A 17,251-nucleotide genomic window follows, 5' to 3' on the forward strand; every position below is an offset into this window, starting at 1 on the left:
TTGTATTGTGACAGTCAGAGTGTTATCCATCTAGCAAAAAATTCATCCTTCCATTCCAGAACGAAGCATATACAGTTGCGGTATCATTTTATCCGGTCACTTCTGGAAGATGGGATTTTGAAACTCGAGAAGATAAGTGGAGCTCAAAATCCAGCGGACATGCTAACGAAGACGGTAACCATTGATAAACTGAGGTTGTGTTCAACTTCAGTTGGTCTGCTTGAGTAATAAGACCGGAGGAGCTGCTGCATTGATCAAGGTATGAAGACAGATTGAAATCAGTCTTCAAGTGGGAGATTGTTAGTCAAACATCAGCCACAATTATTGAAGAAACACAATGTAAAGATTGTGTTGGCTGCTAGCTACTATTGAGAAGTGAAAGGCTAGGTAAAGAAAAATTGCAACTTAGCCCATAATAGTTGAAAAGGCAAAAAGTAGTTGTATACTTCTTCCACGACATTTAATGTTGTTGTCTCCCTCTCATGCCTATAAATATGTACTCCCTCCGTCCCAAAGGAAATGTCCTCCTTCTTTTGGGCACGGTTATTAAGGATGCATAATATGCCTAATCTAGTAGAAACTGAAATGATGCATAATCTGTCATTGAATCTTATATGCTGCCTAATCTAGTAGAAACTGAAATTTTCTTAATATTCTACTAGATTAGGCAGATTATGCATCCTTAATAACCGTGCCCAAAAGAAGGAGGACATTTCCTTTGGGACGGAGGGAGTAACATTCATCAGCTTTGTGTAGAGAGAGCAAGAGTGAGTTCAAAAAGGAAATCTCAAATACGAGAGTTTGAGGGTTTGAGACAAAAGCTTAGTTAGAAGCTTTTGGTGTGAGAAAATTAGATAGTAATTTTTCTTGGGGTATAACGGGTTGTGAGTTGAGTGTTGTGAGTGTTGTAAACACTGTATATTTTTATCCCTTGTTAAATAGATCTGCAGCAGCTCCGGAGACGTAGGCATAATTGGCCGAACTCCATTATCAAATTTGTGTCTTTATTATTCCGCATTTATTTCGCTCTCACATATCTGGTTAGAGGGAAATTGCACCTAATTTCCCAACATCTACATGGGCTGAGATGAAGAAGGTGTTCCTGGAACATTTCTTTCCTCCAACTAAGACTTATGCATTGAAGAAGGAGATTAGTGGAGCCAAACAAGAGTACGACGAGTCGTTGAGTGCATACTGGACAAGATTCAAGAGATTGGTGGATAGTTGCCCAAATCATAAATTTTCTGATGGAGATTTGCTGCAATATTTCTACCAAGGAATGACCTTTAACACTAAAAATCTTGTGAATTCATCAAGTGGAGGGGGATTTTCTCACAACACAATGAGCGAAGCTAAGAAACTGATTTAACACTTGGTGGAGGCGATGAGAGAATACGATGAGTCAAACATTCGTTTGCTCAAGAAAGTTGCACAAACAAGTTCCTCTAACTTTGAGGACAAGTTTGAAGAAAGAATGGGGAGGATGGAAAGAATGTTGAGTAATGTAGTAGAGAAGGTGAAAAAGGTGGCAAGTGCTGGACAACCGGAGAAACCATGTGGAGCATGTGGTAATTTTGGCCACACGAGCTTGCAATGCAATGGGAACGATGAAGATCTTCATTCTCAAGTAAACTCTTCCCATAACTTTTATAAATGCAATTATCCACTACCCAAACAAGATCCTTACTCAAGCACATATAATCCTAGGTAGAGAGATCACCCTAATCTCCGTTGGAGAGATCCGGCACAGAAGTAGCCTCAACAAGTGCAGCCACAACATCAGTAAAATTATTGTCTGCCACTTTAAAGAACGGTTCAGCAAGTACCACAACCTCATCAACATGCTCAAGAAAAATAAGGCAAATCTCTTGAGGAGATGATGGTTGAATTGATTGGTTCTCAACAATTCTTGCAGAACAACGTGCAGTAGCTTCAACAATCTCATGCAGAGCAAAAGGTGTGCATCGATGGTTTGGCTCGTCAAATCTCTCAGCTCTCAACGTCGATGAATGAGATCACGGAAAATCAAGGCCGATTGCCATCACAAGTTCAAGTTAACCCAAAGGATAATGTTAATAAAATTACTTTGAGGGGTGGCAAGGAGTTAAGTGAGCCTACAATTCAGAATTCAAGAAATTGTTCGAGCAAGGTTTCTGGAGCAGAATCCGATCTGCAAAAATTTGAAAAGTCTGGAGACGAATCAGATTCTACTGGTCAGGATGCAAATCGATCATGTTTGGACAAACAGAACAGTGATCCGACAGCTGTGCAGAAGGAAAAAGAAGCATAGAAAGAACTTGTTGAGGATGAGCATACCAAGGTTCATACACCTTTGAGCCTACATGATCCTAAAATTGAGATACCTGCTTCTTTTCCCAAAAGACTAGCAAGGAAGAAACCGGAAGAAGAGCTCCTCGATTTCATGAAAATATTTGGAAAGTTGGAGATTAATCTTCCATTCCTTCAAGAACTCAAATTTCCTCCACTGAGCAAGTTCCTGAAAGACTTTATTGCTGGTAAGTCTAAAGAATCTAGAAAAATCGTGATGGGCGAGAATGTGTCAGCCGTGATACAAAAGGAATTACCGCCCAAATGCAAGGATCCAGGTATGTTTTCTTTGCCATGTTTCATTGGTGATACAAAGATCGAGCATGCTATGTGTGACTTAGGAGCTTCTATTAATGTCATGCCTTTAGCTGTTTGCGATAGCTTGATTGGTGTGGAGTTGGTGGATACTAGAGTCGTAATTCAGCTAGTCGATAGGTCATGTGTTCATTCTGAAGGGTTGTTGGAAAATGTTCTTTTGAGAGTGCATAATTTCGTTTATCCCGCTGACTTTTATGTGGTGAGGATGAGTGGCATGCAATCCAAAGGGTCATCAGGTGTTCTTTTAAGTTGTCCTTTCTTACTAACTGCTGAGTCGATCATAGATGTTTGTAATGGCACTATTTCTTTGGTTATCATGGAGAAAAATATACTTTTAGTACTGATGATGCCATGAAAACTCCTAATGATGCTGAAAATGCTTATGCCATTAATGTGATTGACCCTCTTGTCCAAGAATTTCTTGAGACTGAATTCATGCAGGATAAGTTGGAACTGACTCTTACGAAAGGCTGGATATATTTTGATGCTCAAGAGATGAATGATGAAGAGATCAAAGAAGCTATCATGTCTCTTTATGCCCAATCGGAAATTGCAAGTTCTAGAAGCAAGTTATGTTTGCTCAAACAGACGTCTTATGACAGACCGTTACAATCTGAGAAGAAACCGCCAGTGCTGGAACTTAAGCCCCTACCTGCGAATTTGAAGTATGTTTTTCTAGGGGAGGGTGACACTCTTTCTGTCAGTATTAGCAATGAGTTGACCAGGAGCAAAGAAGAGCAACTAATTGCTTTACTGAAGAAGCAAAAGAAGGCCATAGGGTGGACATTAGCTGATATCACTAGAATAAGTCCTGATGTGTGCCAGCATTACATTTTGTTGGAGCCTGATGCTAAGCCTGTTCGAGATCCTCAGCAGAAACTGAATCCAAACATGAGGGAAATAGTTCTTAAGGAAGTACTAAAGCTCCTCGCTTTGGGAATCATATATCTGATCTCTGACAACAAATAGGTGAGCCCAATTCATATGGTACTGAAGAAATCAGGTCTGCAAGTGGTTGAGAATGAGCGGAATGAGTTGGTGCCAACGCGTCTTGTCACTGGATGGTTCATGTGCATTGATTACTGAAAGCTAAATGTAGCCACTCGCAAGGATCATTTTCCTTTACCGTTTATTGATCAGATGTTGGAGCGTCTAGCTGGACAAGCATATTTCTGCTTCTTAGATGGTTATAGTGGTTATTTTCATATTCATGTAAACAAAGAAGATCAAGAGAAGACTACCTTTACATGTCCCTTTAGCACGTATGTATGTAGCAAGATGCCGTTTGGATTATGTAATGCACCTGGCACTTTTCAACGATGCATGATGAGCATCTTCACCGACTTGATCGAGAAATGCATAGAAATCTTCATGGATGATTTTACAGTATATGGAGAATAGTTCAAAGGTTGTCTTAACAGCTTGGATAGAGTTTTGACTCATTGTGTGGATAAGAATCTGATATTGAATTACGAGAAGTGTCATTTTATGGTCAAGGAAGAAATTGTCCTAGGCCATGTTGTTTCGGGAAAATGAATTCAAGTTGATACAGCCAAGGTGGATCTGATTGCAAAGTTGCCTTACTCTACAAATGTGAAGGAAGTCAGGGGTTTTCTCGGACACGCCGGATTTTACAGACGGTTCATCAAAGATTTCGTGAAGATCGCGCAACCTTTGACTCGGCTCCTGCAGAATGATGTTCTGTTTGCCCTAATGGATGACTGTAAACAGGCTTTTGATTTGTTGAAAACTAAGCTGACCACGTCTCCCATTATCCAACCACCCAACTGGAAGCTTCTAGTCGAGCTTATGTATAACGCCAGCTACTATGTGGTGGGAGCTGTTCTTGATCAGAAGTTGGGAAAAGAGAGCCACGTGATATATTATACTTCGAAAACATTGAATCTAGCTCAATGCAATTATGCCACCACCGAGAAGGAAATGTTGGCTATTATTTTTTCTTTTGAAAGCAAAGATAATTGTCTACACGGACCATTCGGCGTTGAAATATTTGTTATCAAAGAAAGAGTCGAAATCACGCTTGATTAGGTGGATTCTTTTGTTGCAAGAATTCGATTGGGAGATTATAGACAAGAAAGGAGCAGAGAATAATGTTGCTGATCACCTCAGTCGTTTGGTTCAAGATCATGATGACGTTGTTCCTATCAACGAAGATTTTCCAGATGAGCATCTATATGCTGTCACAGGAACTGCACGACCACCTGTTTGCCCAAACAGAGCCTACCTTCCGAGTCAAAATGTGCTACAATCGACAAGTTTGACTCTGACCCCTGGTTTGCTGATATCGTCAACTATTTGTCAACTGGAAAGTGCCCATCCTAAATCACAAAGGCACAAAGGCTGAAGCTTAAGAGTGATTGCAAGTATTACTTTTGGGATGAACCTTATTTGTGGAAGGTGGGAGCGGATCAAATCATTCGACGATGCATTCCTGAAGCAGAACAAGGTGAGATACTTTTGCATTGCCATTCTTTAGCCTGCCGTGGACATTTTGGTCCGAAGCGTACAGCCCAGAAAGTGTTGGATTCAAGTTTTTTCTGGACTACATTGAATAAAGATGAATATATTTTTTGTAAGAGTTGTGAGCGATGCCAATTAACTGGAAATATTTCCAAAAGAGATGAGATACCTCAAGTTCCAATGATATTCTGTGAAGTATTCGATGTGTGGGGAATGGATTTTATGGGGTCGTTTCCTAGCTCGTTTGGCAATCTCTACATTCTGCTAGCCGTCGATTATGTATCGAAGTGGGTAGAAGTAAAGGCCACGCGAACGAATGATTCTAAGGTGGTCGCTGCGTTCTTGAAGTCCCATATATTTACTAGGTATGGAGTGCCGCAAGATGTAATAAGTGATCAGAGAACTCATTTTTGCAACCGAACCACTGAAGCATTAACGAGGTGATATGGTGTTCATCATAGGCTGGCCACACCTTATCATCCCCAGACGAATGGTCAAGCTAAGGTTTCGAATCGAGAGATTAAGCAAATCTTGGAGAAAATTATGAACCCTTCAAGGAAGGATTGGAGTTTAAGGTTAGACGACAAGCTATGGGCAAACCGAACAGCCTATAAAACTCCTATCGGCATGTCACCTTATCTATTGATTTTTGGAAAGATGTGTCACTTGCTGGTTGAATTAAAGCACAAGGCTTACTGGGCGATGAAGCAAATGAATATGGAATTGCTCAAGTATGAGGAGGAAAGGAAGTATCAACTTCAAGAATTGGAGGAGCTTCGTCTCAAAGCTTATGATGCTGCCGCGTGGTACAAGGATCGAACAAAAATGTGGCACGACAAGAATCTGATAGGGAAGACATTTACAGTCGGCCAAAAGGTACTCTTGTTTCAATCAAAGCTGCGTTTGATGCCTGGAAAGTTGAAGACGAAGTGGATTGGTCCATTTGAAATACAGTCTGTTTACCCAAACGGGGCGTTTGAAATTCAAAGTTTGGACACGATGAAGACATTTACCGTCAATGGACACCGATTGAAGCCGCATTATGATGCGTCCCTCATGGTGATAGTGGAAACCATTTCGCTGTTACCTTCAACAAGCTCTTGATCATATTGGAAAGTCTAGCAGACGACATTAAATAACGACGCTTATCGGGAGGCAACCCGAGTTTTTTTTTTCCTTTGCTTTCTTTTTTGGTTTATGATTTTTTATTTTTCATTCATTTAGTTTCTGTTATATACAAATATATATATATGGAGGAGGGCTACGGTATAAACACTTCTTAACGTACAAATTATAAACTAATTAAAATGTATGAATTTTATGTAGAACAATTATGAATTATCTGTGTAAATGTCTGAATTAAGGGGAAATTTTTTTCGCTACCTTTGGGATTCAAACTCAGGACCATGAATTCATCCAACAAGGTGATGAATCAACCGTAGATCTTGATGATCTAAGGGCTGAAAATGGTTCATATTTTATACTTTAAGAAGTGTTTTTATTTTAGCTCACCCCTATATATATATACTGTATATATATAATCGTGGGTGGCTAATTGGGTGATTCTTTTTAGGTGTTGGGGTATTTTTGCATCATCTGCAAGGTTGGGGATTGAACTGCAAGTTTTGATTTTAAGTTTAGGGGTCATTTTGTAGGACTTGAAAAATTGGGAGTTCAATTGCATTTGTGAGCCTCCATGGCCCCAAGACGACGCAAGGCCCCTGCTGCCAAACGCCGAAAGACCGCTGAGGAGCCCACCGATGCTCCTCAGTCAGAGGCACCGGCTTCTGCGGTTCCAACCACCGGCGACGAGGGTTCTCCGCCGTGTTCTCTTTCACCCACAAAGAGCAGAATTGTTAGCAAAAGAATCAGTTGTGAAGTTAACAAAGCAACCCTCATTTGGAATCTCTCCTTCCAATTTGTTATAAGAAACGTTAAAGAACTCAAGAAACTCGAGGCCTTCTAGAAGTAAAGTGCATTCAAACTAGTAAAGGCCTTCTAGATCTAGAGACTTAGGTATTGATCGAGAAAGATTGTTGTTATATAAGTAAAGTGCATTCAAACTAGTAATATTTCCCAAGGATTCGGAGATAGATCCTTCAAATTTGTTATCAAACAACAACATAATGGTTAGTAATTGGCAACGGCTGATTGAAGTTGGAATATTACCTGCAAACTGATTAGACGAGAGGTGTAAATAGTCAAGTGATTTCAAATTTCCAATCTGAGGTGAAATTTGACCACTCAAATAGTTGGACTGCAACTCAAGATACACCAAATCAACAAGACTCCAGAAGCTCAAAGGTATTGTCGAATTCAGCTTGTTCAAAGCAAGGGAGACACTTGTTAAGGATTGAAGCTCACCCAAACATTCAAGAATGGGATCCGTGAACGAATTTGCACTCAAGTTCAACTCCCTCAAATTACGCAGCTGACAAAGATCAGAAGAGATATGCCCCTCCAATTGATTGCTACCAAGATACAATTTTTGGAGCTGCGTCAAATTCCAAATAGTTGTTGGGATGAATCCTGTGAACTGATTTCCCGATAACTGCAAATACAGCAAACTGCTCAAGTTTCCGATCCCAGAAGGAATACCGCCTCTGAAGTCGCAATATGATGCCGTGATAATTTGAAGCGATTTTGAGAAATTCCCAATTGAAGATGGGAGAATTCCTGCCATTAGAGGATTGTACGACATTTCTATGGACAATAAAGACGGGCAGTTTGTTAGAGATGACATAAATTCTGCTCCTGTGAAATTATTTTCCCAGAGGCGAAGGTGTTCCAAGTAGCGTAAATTGCTCAAGACGGGCACAGAGCCGGTGAATGAGTTTCTGTTCAATTCCAAGAGAGTGAGCATAGAAGCATTGTTGATGGAGCTTGGAATTTTCCCGTTGAGTCTATTGTAGTATAAAGCGAGGTGCTGGAGTTTGGGAAGTGAAAGCCCCATATCTGGAGGAAGACTTCCAGAGAAGAGATTATGTTGAAGAAATAATCTTCTCAGTAGAAGATGGAATGGAGCCGTTTAAGTAATCATTGAAGGGTGCTAGAAATTCCTCGAGATTTGTCAATTTACCTAGCTCTTCTGGTAATTCACCTGCCGTTGGAACACATTTGAATTTTAGTTTGACAAATTAAATTATCCAACTGATTATTTGCTAGCAATATATAGAAAACAATTCAGATTAATTTTTACAAACCATCATTCCCTATATATATATATATATATATATAGGGGGGCGCTCCAATGAGACCCCCTAATTTTAGTGAGATCTAGGGCACGATCTGATGCGTTTATTTTATCAATCCTATGGCTGATATTGTACCTGGAGGGTGATTTTTTTTCGCAGGGTTCGAATCCTGGAGGGAGCAGAATATTTTAATTAAATTTCGTTATTCATCAGTATATACTGCATTGTTCATCAGTATATACGGCCATGTTCATTAGTATATATGTCTTATTCATTACGAATTTTTTAAATTTTATTTTTCATCAGTATATACATCTTGTTCATTAGGTATACGTTTTGTTCATTAGTATTATATGTCTTATTCATTGTACTCATGTTACACGAAAAATAGGGGGTCTCACTGGAGCGCGCCCCTATATATATATATATATATATATATATATATATATATATATATATATATATATATAGTGAGAGGTTCAAATAAGAACCACTAAATAAAATAAGAACGGAGAATCATTTTAAGTCATTCGATCATCAAGATCTACGGTAGATGCATTATCTTGCTGGATGAATGCAGAACCTGTGTTCGAATCCTGAAGGGAGCAAATAATTTATTTTTTTCGAATGCAGTAAATTTGATAGCGGATGTATTAATTTGTATAACATATGCAGTAATTTCAATAGTTCTCATGTTCTCACGAAAATTATGGTTCTCACTGGAACTGCACCGTATAGGTTAGGTTCCATGGGAAATTTAAATATTTTGCGAAATTTAGAATCGTTAAACAGATTTGGTTAATTTTGGGTTCGAATTCTAGAATGACGAGATTTTCAACATATATATTAATCTATTCAACAAACTACTATCAATTTGTTCATCAAAGTTATTGATTTATTCAACATTTTTCAAATTTGCAAAATATATATAGAAAGGAATAAATTAATTCAGAATAACTATAGATCGTAGGATCAATCAATATAAATGACCGAAATTGCTTCTGCACTCTCTTGAATAAGTCAATAATGTTTTGATGAATAAGTCAATATTTTTTTTTATCAAAAAGTATTTTAGTATGGGTTCGAATCCTGGAGGTGCGAGATTTTCACCATATTGATTTATTCATTATTTTCAATTCTCAACACATTTAGCATTCTCAATAACAATAAATAGGAGATGAAGACGTAAATGCAATGTTGTTTGAAAACAGGAAATAAATAATTCAAGAAAATATAAATCTAAAAACAAAGTGCAAGTGTAATTTTGTTCCAAAACATGGAATAAAATGTTCAACAAAATATAAATACATAAAATGTTCAAGATTCTTAAGTTATAATTATATGATTCTTACTAAGAATCTTGAATTCTTACTAGGAATCTTATATTAGTGATGAGTGATGAGTGAATCACTAATCAAACTAACATTTTTAAGTCATAATTATAAGATTCTTACTAAGAATCTTGAATTCTTACTAAGAATATTAGATTAGTGATGAGTGATGAGTGAATCACTAATCAAACTAATATTCTTAAGTTATAATTATAAGCTTAATTCTTACTAAGAATTTTGAATTCTTACTAGAAATCTTATATTAGTGATGAGTGATTAGTGAATCACTAATCAAACTAACATTCTTAAGTTATAATTATAAGATTCTTAGGAGGAATCTTATATTCGTGATGAGTGATGAGTGAATCACTAATCAAACTAACATTCTTAAGTTATAATTATAAGATTCTACATAAGATTCTTGATTCCAAACAAGATTAGTAAAGAGTCTTGTTAAGATTCTTCAATTGAAGAGTGGTTGGTTTGGATTGTACTTAAGATTGTTGATTCCAAACTACATTAGTAAATAATTTTGTTAAGATTCTTCAATTGATTAGTGAAGAAAACCAATGGAAAACGATAAAAATAAGAAAAACAAAATGAACAAAAGGGAAAAAAAAAATAGCGGCGGCAAGGACGCTGCCGGTAAATCTTTTAAGTATATAAATTAATTAATATTAATAATTACCGGCGGCAACCACCGCCGGTGATTAGCGGCGGCGTTACCACCGCCAATAATTGTGTCCGGATGGCGGTGGTTCTATTGTCGGACGTCACCGGTGGTCTCCGCCGCCGGTGATTAGTGGCGGCCACTTGCTGCCGATAAATAGCGGCGGCATAGCCGCCGATAATTTATTTACATATATAAATTCATTCATATTAGGGATACTGGCAGCGCCGCCGGTAACCCGCCGCTATTTTGAAAAACACGGGTCGTCTCAGTCGCCATTGGTGGGCTGCCGGTAATTCCGCTTTTTTTTGTAGTGTTGAGTGACGGTGTTTGATGATCTTTAGTGTATGTCTTTTGAAGTTATAAATTAGCAATTAATCAGGACGATAATTATGACTCGTAATATACTGTTTTAGTCGTTCGAGAGAAGGCTATGACTAATTTCGAGATCGCCCTAGATAAATAGGTCATTCATGAGTTAATTAATTTAGATTGAAATCCAATTACTATCAGTTGATGTTTAGTCCTTGGATCACTTCTTAAGTTTCATATTCACATTTGCTTTTATTACTTCACTCATAAATTTGGTATTTATAGTTACTAAGGAGAAAACTTCTAAAAATATACTGATATATTACGTACACATTTATATAATAATAATTGATTAACCAATTAAGATGTGATCAGTGCTTTAGTGATTAATGATTATATTGTAGAAACCTACAATTTTTAGGGGCGACAATAAAATGCAAACATTAGCTCTAAAGTTTCTAAGAGCATCCGCATTGGGGTTACATGATAGCCTACATGATAGCTTACTTGATGGGGGGACCACATTGAGTAAATAGGCCGCATTGGATTACATGATAGCCTACATGATTTTTTTAGTTTTGATTTTTATGCTTTTTATTTTAATTTTAATTGCTCAAATTTAAATAACATAATTTAATTCAAATTTAAATTGAATTAAATTAAAATTTCTAAAAATTACTCCTTACAAACGGTCAAAAATTACAAACAACAAAAAAAAATTACAAACGGTCAAAAATGACCGAAAATCGAGACATCAAACTTAAAAACAAATTTCAAATTTTAATTTTTTTTTTATTTCAAAGGAGCATCGGGTATACACGATGCATCGGGTAACCCACGAATAAAGGGGACCTGCAACACCTTACATGATCTCCCCTCTACTCGAGTAGAGGGGATCGTGTAAGGCGATATTGATGCTCTAATAAATGATAAGTTAAAGCTCAGCCACACGAAAAATGCAAATAATGTGTTCAAAAAAAAAAAAATCGTTGAAAACATATACCTTCTAGTTGATTAGAACTTAATCCTAAAACCCCGAGGGATGTGAGATTTCCAACTTCCTTTGGCATTGGACCTGCATTATTCAGCCAGATCACTTTAGGTTTACACATACTGAAACTATCCGAGTAAAGAAAAAAATATTTCTCCATAACAAATTATAACGTTCTGCAAAGTTTGAGATTTCTAATAAGCAGAAAAATTAAAAACTACTTTTTAAAAAGACTAGCATTCAGGTAATAAACTATTATCTGTAGATAGAAAAAATTTGGTTCTATAGGATCATTTAACAATTCTAGCTAGTAATATAAAAGCCCAGATTATAAAATAATAATAGAAATATATACATAGGTTAAGGTAGAAGCTAGAGAAGATCCATACCTGTTAAACGGTTAAGCGACAGAGACAAAACAGTAAGCATGTTCAATTTCCCAATTTCACTTGGTATACTGCCACTGAAATTATTGCCGATTAACCATAGCTGTTCCAGCTCTCTACAGTTACCAATATTTGGTGGAATTCTCCCAAATAGCAGATTACTTCCGAGGACTAATCTTTTGAGTTTTGGGTTTGCATTACTGCATATATCATTAGGGAGCTCACCATATAGGCTATTATTTCTAAAATTTATTTCTACCATAGAAGAAATGTTGAAGATGCCATAAGGTATAGAGCCCGTAAGCAGATTATCCTCCAAGTTCAAAGTTTTCAGCAAAGAAAAATTGGCAATCTCTTTTGGAAGATCTCCATCGAGAAAATTGTTTCCGAAATCCAACGTTTGTAGGGTTGAAACATTGAAGAAAGAAAGAGGGATTTTTCCGAAGAAGGTGTTATTATTGAGATGTGTTGGAATAAATGGCTTAATTAGTCCATAATTACTTTGTAATTAATGGAATTAAATGGCATATTTGGAATCTACATTTTGAGTAGATTAATTTGGTATATTTACTTGTTCAAATCTATTAAGAATTGAATGAGTAATTAAATGCCAAAAGATAGCCATTGAAAATGGAAATGTGGAGTGTCATCCCACATTGGAAAAATAAGGAAGTTGAAAGCTATTTATAAAGTGCTCTCCACCATAAAGAAACAATCAAGTGTGCTTCTCTATGGTGGACCATATGGTGCACCCAAGTGGATTTTGACTTAGCCTTTTAAGGCTAAAACTCAAATTCCTACGAGGCACCTTCCGAGGCTGAGCACGTGCACGTCGCAATGGGCGCTTTGTAGGCGCACTTCGCTCGTTCGCGTCGTCGCGAGGAGCTTCGAGGAGCCTTTAGTTTTGACAAACTAAACGGTGGCTCGTGTGACGTGGCAGTGACGTGGAACATGTGGCGGTTGGATCAGACTGGTGAGGTGGGGGTGGTTGGCTCGCACCCCTTTGACCGAACCAGTGCGATGGTTCGGACCATTGGTTGGTTCGAACAGCCACCTCCTGGCAGACACCTCTTCATCGCACCCTTCCTTCTCCTATAAATACAGCCCTGCAAAATGAGATTAGACACCAAAATTATTCAGATAATTAATTTTACTCATTCTCTCTTCTAGTTCATACTCAAGTCCCGAGTATTCTGTAGTTCGCTGGAAGTTCGAGTTCCTAGTACAAGGTCTCGTACTCATTCAAACCGTTGTATCTTGGGGACATTTGCCATCGAACCGTGTGTACTGTGCGGGGCAATTTTGTCTTACGGAGAAAGAGTCCAACTCTTGCCTCGGTTCCTACATTCACGTCGTTATTCTGTCCGCATTTCTACACCCTTCAATAACAAGATGGACATGTTGAAGTTGGGATAGGGATTCGAGCCACGACGGAATTTCTCCGGTGAAGTTGTTGAAGCCCGCGTTTATCAACTTTAAACGCCGGAGAAATTGTTGGAGTTAATGTCCAATGATCGGAGAAACGTTAGGTTTCCGAGATGTGGAGAGAGGTTTCCCCGGAGCGCGAAGCCGGAGACATTTAGGGCGGTGACCCTTCGGTGTGTGGGGCCGCAGGAGACGCCGGCCCACTCACAGATGGAGGTGTTGGTGGACCAGTTGTTGATCAACATGGAATTGGGGTCTGAAACAATGCTGCTTTTGAAGGAAACAAGGGATTGTTTATCAGTGGAGTAATTCAAAATTATCTTGGTTGAGCTGAGTGTAAGGCAGTTTAGAATGAAAAGTGCAACGGAAAAGGAAAACAAACGAGTCTCCATTCAAATGATATGTTTGAGTGAATTAATTATTCTCTATGTTTAATGAATTCTCGGTTATTTGTGTACTATATTTTATAGGGTTGAGTTCAGAGACGGATCCACGTTGATTGGTATGGGCATGTGCCCCCACAATTTTTTTTTTAGTTATATATGCATATTTATACAAGTATCTAATTCTAATTCCAAACTAACACCCGGTGCCCCCACTTTTTAATTTTGATTTTATCAATTTAATACAACCCGCATGGAGGGGTTGATTATGTGGCAAGCACGTCATTTTCACGGCTTCAGATAGGATGTCCTGCGTTTGGTTCATGCGGGAAAGTTCGAAAATTCGATAATTGGCCGAGAAATGTCCTGCGAGTGCAAATTAATTAGTGTCTTATTTTTACTAGTCCGAAAGTTATTGTCCTAATTTCTAAATCAACCTAACTTATTGTCCTAAAAAACCCTCTGACTCGTCATTATAATATCTTATTGTAAATGCTACAAATATACTTATCATCATAACTAAATTTTATAGTAGCTAGGTGAAGTTTTAATTGAGTTTGTTAAAATTTCAATTCATAAAGTTTTTCTCTATCACTACAAAATAGATTTGCGATTGAAGGCTGAATTGACGACGGAAATGGATTCGTAGCTAAAATATGACAATGGCGGCTAACCGATAGATTAACGACGGAATAAATCGTTAATTAATATTTCGATTTAAAATTAACTTTATTTTTATTATTTTCGTCGTTAATCCGTTGTTAATTAATATTTTAATTTAAAATTAATTTTATTTATATTGTTTTCATCGTCAATCCATCGTTAATTAATATTTTAAATTAGAATCAATTTATTTTTATTATTTTCATCGTTAATCCATCGTTAATTAATATTTTAATTTAGAATTTATTTTATTTTAATTATTTCTATCGTTACTTAACACTCTCTCCGTCTTATAATAAGTGTCCTAGTTTGTTTCGACACGGAAATTTAGGTAGTATGATTAAAAAGTAAAAAAATAAAAAGTGGTGGAGCTCACTTTTATTTTGTGAGAGGAATAGAATTAAAGTGAAGATAATTAAAATGTAAAAATATAAAAGGTGGTGGAGCTCACTTTCTTATTTTAGAACTAGGACACTTGTTATGGAACATCTCAAAAAGAAAACTAGGACATCTATTATGGCACAGAGGGAGTATTTTTTATATTTTTTTCATTTTAAAATTATTTTTATATTTATTCTTAATTTAGAAACGATAATTTTTTTTATTATTTTCGTTGTTAATTACTATATTTATATTTTTTATTTTGAAAATACTTTTTATTTTCTCTTTAATTTGAAAATAAATTTAATTTTATTTTTGTATATTCGTTAATTCGTCGTTAAATAATAATTTAATTTAAATTTAATTTTATTTGGTATTTTTTATGTTTTTTTTCTTATTTTAAAGTCAATGATAATTTTTTAATAAGTTAAAAAAAATTCTTATTTGTTCTTTTTTTCTTATTTTTGTAGTTTCTTTTTTTTAATTTAAAAATAATTTTTTTCTGTTTTTGTAATTTTAATAATATTAATTTTTTTTATTATTTTAAAAATCGATCATTATTAAAAATTAACAAGTCTTAGTTATACATATCGACATATTTTAAGGGTATGCATAAATGAAATTGTATATTTAAAGTGAATTTAAATGAATTGATATGTGCTATTATAACTATAATTTGCCTCTTTTGCACAGATGACTACTCGAAATAAAACTTCAAAGTTGATCGGTCTTGACCTACAGCGCTAGTAACATGGGTGGTCTACTGAGAAGTATACCAAAGTGTATACAATTGAGCATTAAATACGTTAAAAAATTGAAAAAAAAACTTTCAATTGAAATTAATAAAAGAAAAAATAAAAATAAATTTAAAAATAAAAACTAAAAAAATGTTAAATTTAATGTAACGACAAAAATTTTCGTCGTTAAATTGAACACTGAAAATTGTCGTCGTTAATTAAGTTTGGCACAAAAAGATTAATGACGGAACAAATCCGTCGTTAACTATAATTAAGATGAAAAATAGCTTTTTAGTGACAATTTCCATCATTAATTGTAATTTTTTTCTATTTAATATGTGGACCTATAATTCTATTTTTTTTCTCGATTAATTAATCGATGTTCTAGCTAGGCGTTAAAAGTGGAAGATGGAAGCGTCACAAATTTAAGATGTAGGCCAATGTATAGGCGGATGCACATTAGCACTGATGGGGGAACGTGCCCCCACAAATTTGTTTATTTATTTTTATTATATATATATATATATATTTAATTAATTAAAGTATATATTAATATATTTAGTTTGAAAGTGTATTTTCTGCAATGAATATCATAAAGAATTGTCTGTGCAGTCGGATTTTAGTTTGAAAGGGTATAATCTGTAATGAATATAATAAGGAATTATCTACGCGGTCGGATGAGAGATAAATGAATGAATGATAATTCGATTATATATATTGAGATAAAAAAAATTTATATTCGATCATGAAAATATTTCAGTCAATGAAACTTGAATTATTAAGTAATACTCATGGACGAAGGGAGTAAATTTTTAAACGTATTTTGTATTTATAATATACTTATATTTTGTGCCCCACAATAAAAAATTTCTAGATCCGTCACTGAGCCAATGCCAATGAATTAGACAAATTTTAAGTCATCATCCCGGCCCCTTTCAAGGAGAATTTTCTTCTCCATAATTAAAATTTACGTATTAAAAGTAAATGCATGGATGAACACTAGTGACTTAATTAACGTGGTTTGGAGGCAATTGGAAACGTGTGATTTGTCATTTCCAATTCCAGGCATGGATTTACAGGAATATAGATTTCTCCATAGCATTATTTATTTATTTGACATATATGGTTAATTTGCATATTATTGTTTTTTTTTATTACTACTACTAGCTTTGTAATATATTTGTCCAGTCCAGTATGATTTGCAGGATATTGCATAAAATTAAAATGTATTATAGTATTATAATTATGCTTAATTTTATTTCAAAAAATTATACATGCACTAACTCTGAATTTATCAATCTTAATAATGAATTACCAAAATTTAAAAGTGAATCAAATGACAAAATATGATTATTAAATGAATGAAAAAGATCCTAGTTAATAGTTATAAAACTACAACATGTAAAATTGAAAATGAAGAAAAATAGTTCAAAGAAAAAAAATGAAAAAGTGGAACAAAAAGTTGGAGGCCATGCAACTCACCAGGCAAGTATAGCTATTGTGGTATACTGGTATTGGTCAATCTTGAATTTGGACATGCAAGTATAGTTTCGGATTCGGACCCCAAACACACTCATCCACAAATTTATTCTTGGATTTTCATTGGAAATGTATAGAATACTTCCAATCAGATTAGTTTCGGACCCCAAAC

General features: G+C 35.7%; 2 protein-coding genes across 2 annotated transcripts; one reads left to right on the forward strand and one right to left on the reverse strand.

Annotated features, from left to right (window-relative positions):
* Positions 1-2,422: 2,422 nt before the first annotated feature.
* On the forward strand, positions 2,423-5,011 carry LOC131007571 (uncharacterized). Its single transcript, XM_057934480.1, has 6 exons — positions 2,423-2,874; positions 2,985-3,561; positions 3,616-3,684; positions 3,736-3,858; positions 4,378-4,521; positions 4,622-5,011. The coding sequence occupies exons 1-6, from the start codon at positions 2,423-2,425 to the stop codon at positions 5,009-5,011; spliced, it is 1,755 nt and encodes a 584-aa protein (XP_057790463.1).
* A 1,950-nt stretch (positions 5,012-6,961) lies between these two features.
* LOC131007572 (receptor-like protein 35) lies at positions 6,962-8,080 on the reverse strand. Its single transcript, XM_057934481.1, has 2 exons — positions 7,297-8,080; positions 6,962-7,038 (listed from the first exon to the last, which is right to left on the reverse strand). The coding sequence occupies exons 1-2, from the start codon at positions 8,078-8,080 to the stop codon at positions 6,962-6,964; spliced, it is 861 nt and encodes a 286-aa protein (XP_057790464.1).
* Positions 8,081-17,251: the final 9,171 nt, after the last annotated feature.

The sequence above is a fragment of the Salvia miltiorrhiza genome, chromosome 2 (genome assembly GCF_028751815.1).
Source record: "Salvia miltiorrhiza cultivar Shanhuang (shh) chromosome 2, IMPLAD_Smil_shh, whole genome shotgun sequence".
NCBI lineage: Eukaryota > Viridiplantae > Streptophyta > Magnoliopsida > Lamiales > Lamiaceae > Salvia > Salvia miltiorrhiza.

Bases quoted from the DNA above. Each gene is read 5' to 3' on its own strand.
- LOC131007571 (XM_057934480.1), top strand. From the start codon at position 2,423: ATGAAAATATTTGGAAAGTTGGAGATTAATCTTCCATTCCTTCAAGAA. The intron at 3,562-3,615 runs GTACTAAAGCTC...GACAACAAATAG, and splicing joins GGGAAATAGTTCTTAAGGAA to GTGAGCCCAATTCATATGGT. The intron at 3,685-3,735 runs GTGCCAACGCGT...GATTACTGAAAG, and splicing joins AGAATGAGCGGAATGAGTTG to CTAAATGTAGCCACTCGCAA.
- LOC131007572 (XM_057934481.1), bottom strand. From the start codon at position 8,080: ATGGGGCTTTCACTTCCCAAACTCCAGCACCTCGCTTTATACTACAAT. The intron at 7,039-7,296 runs GTAATATTCCAA...ACAAATTGGAAG, and splicing joins CTCGTCTAATCAGTTTGCAG to GAGAGATTCCAAATGAGGGT.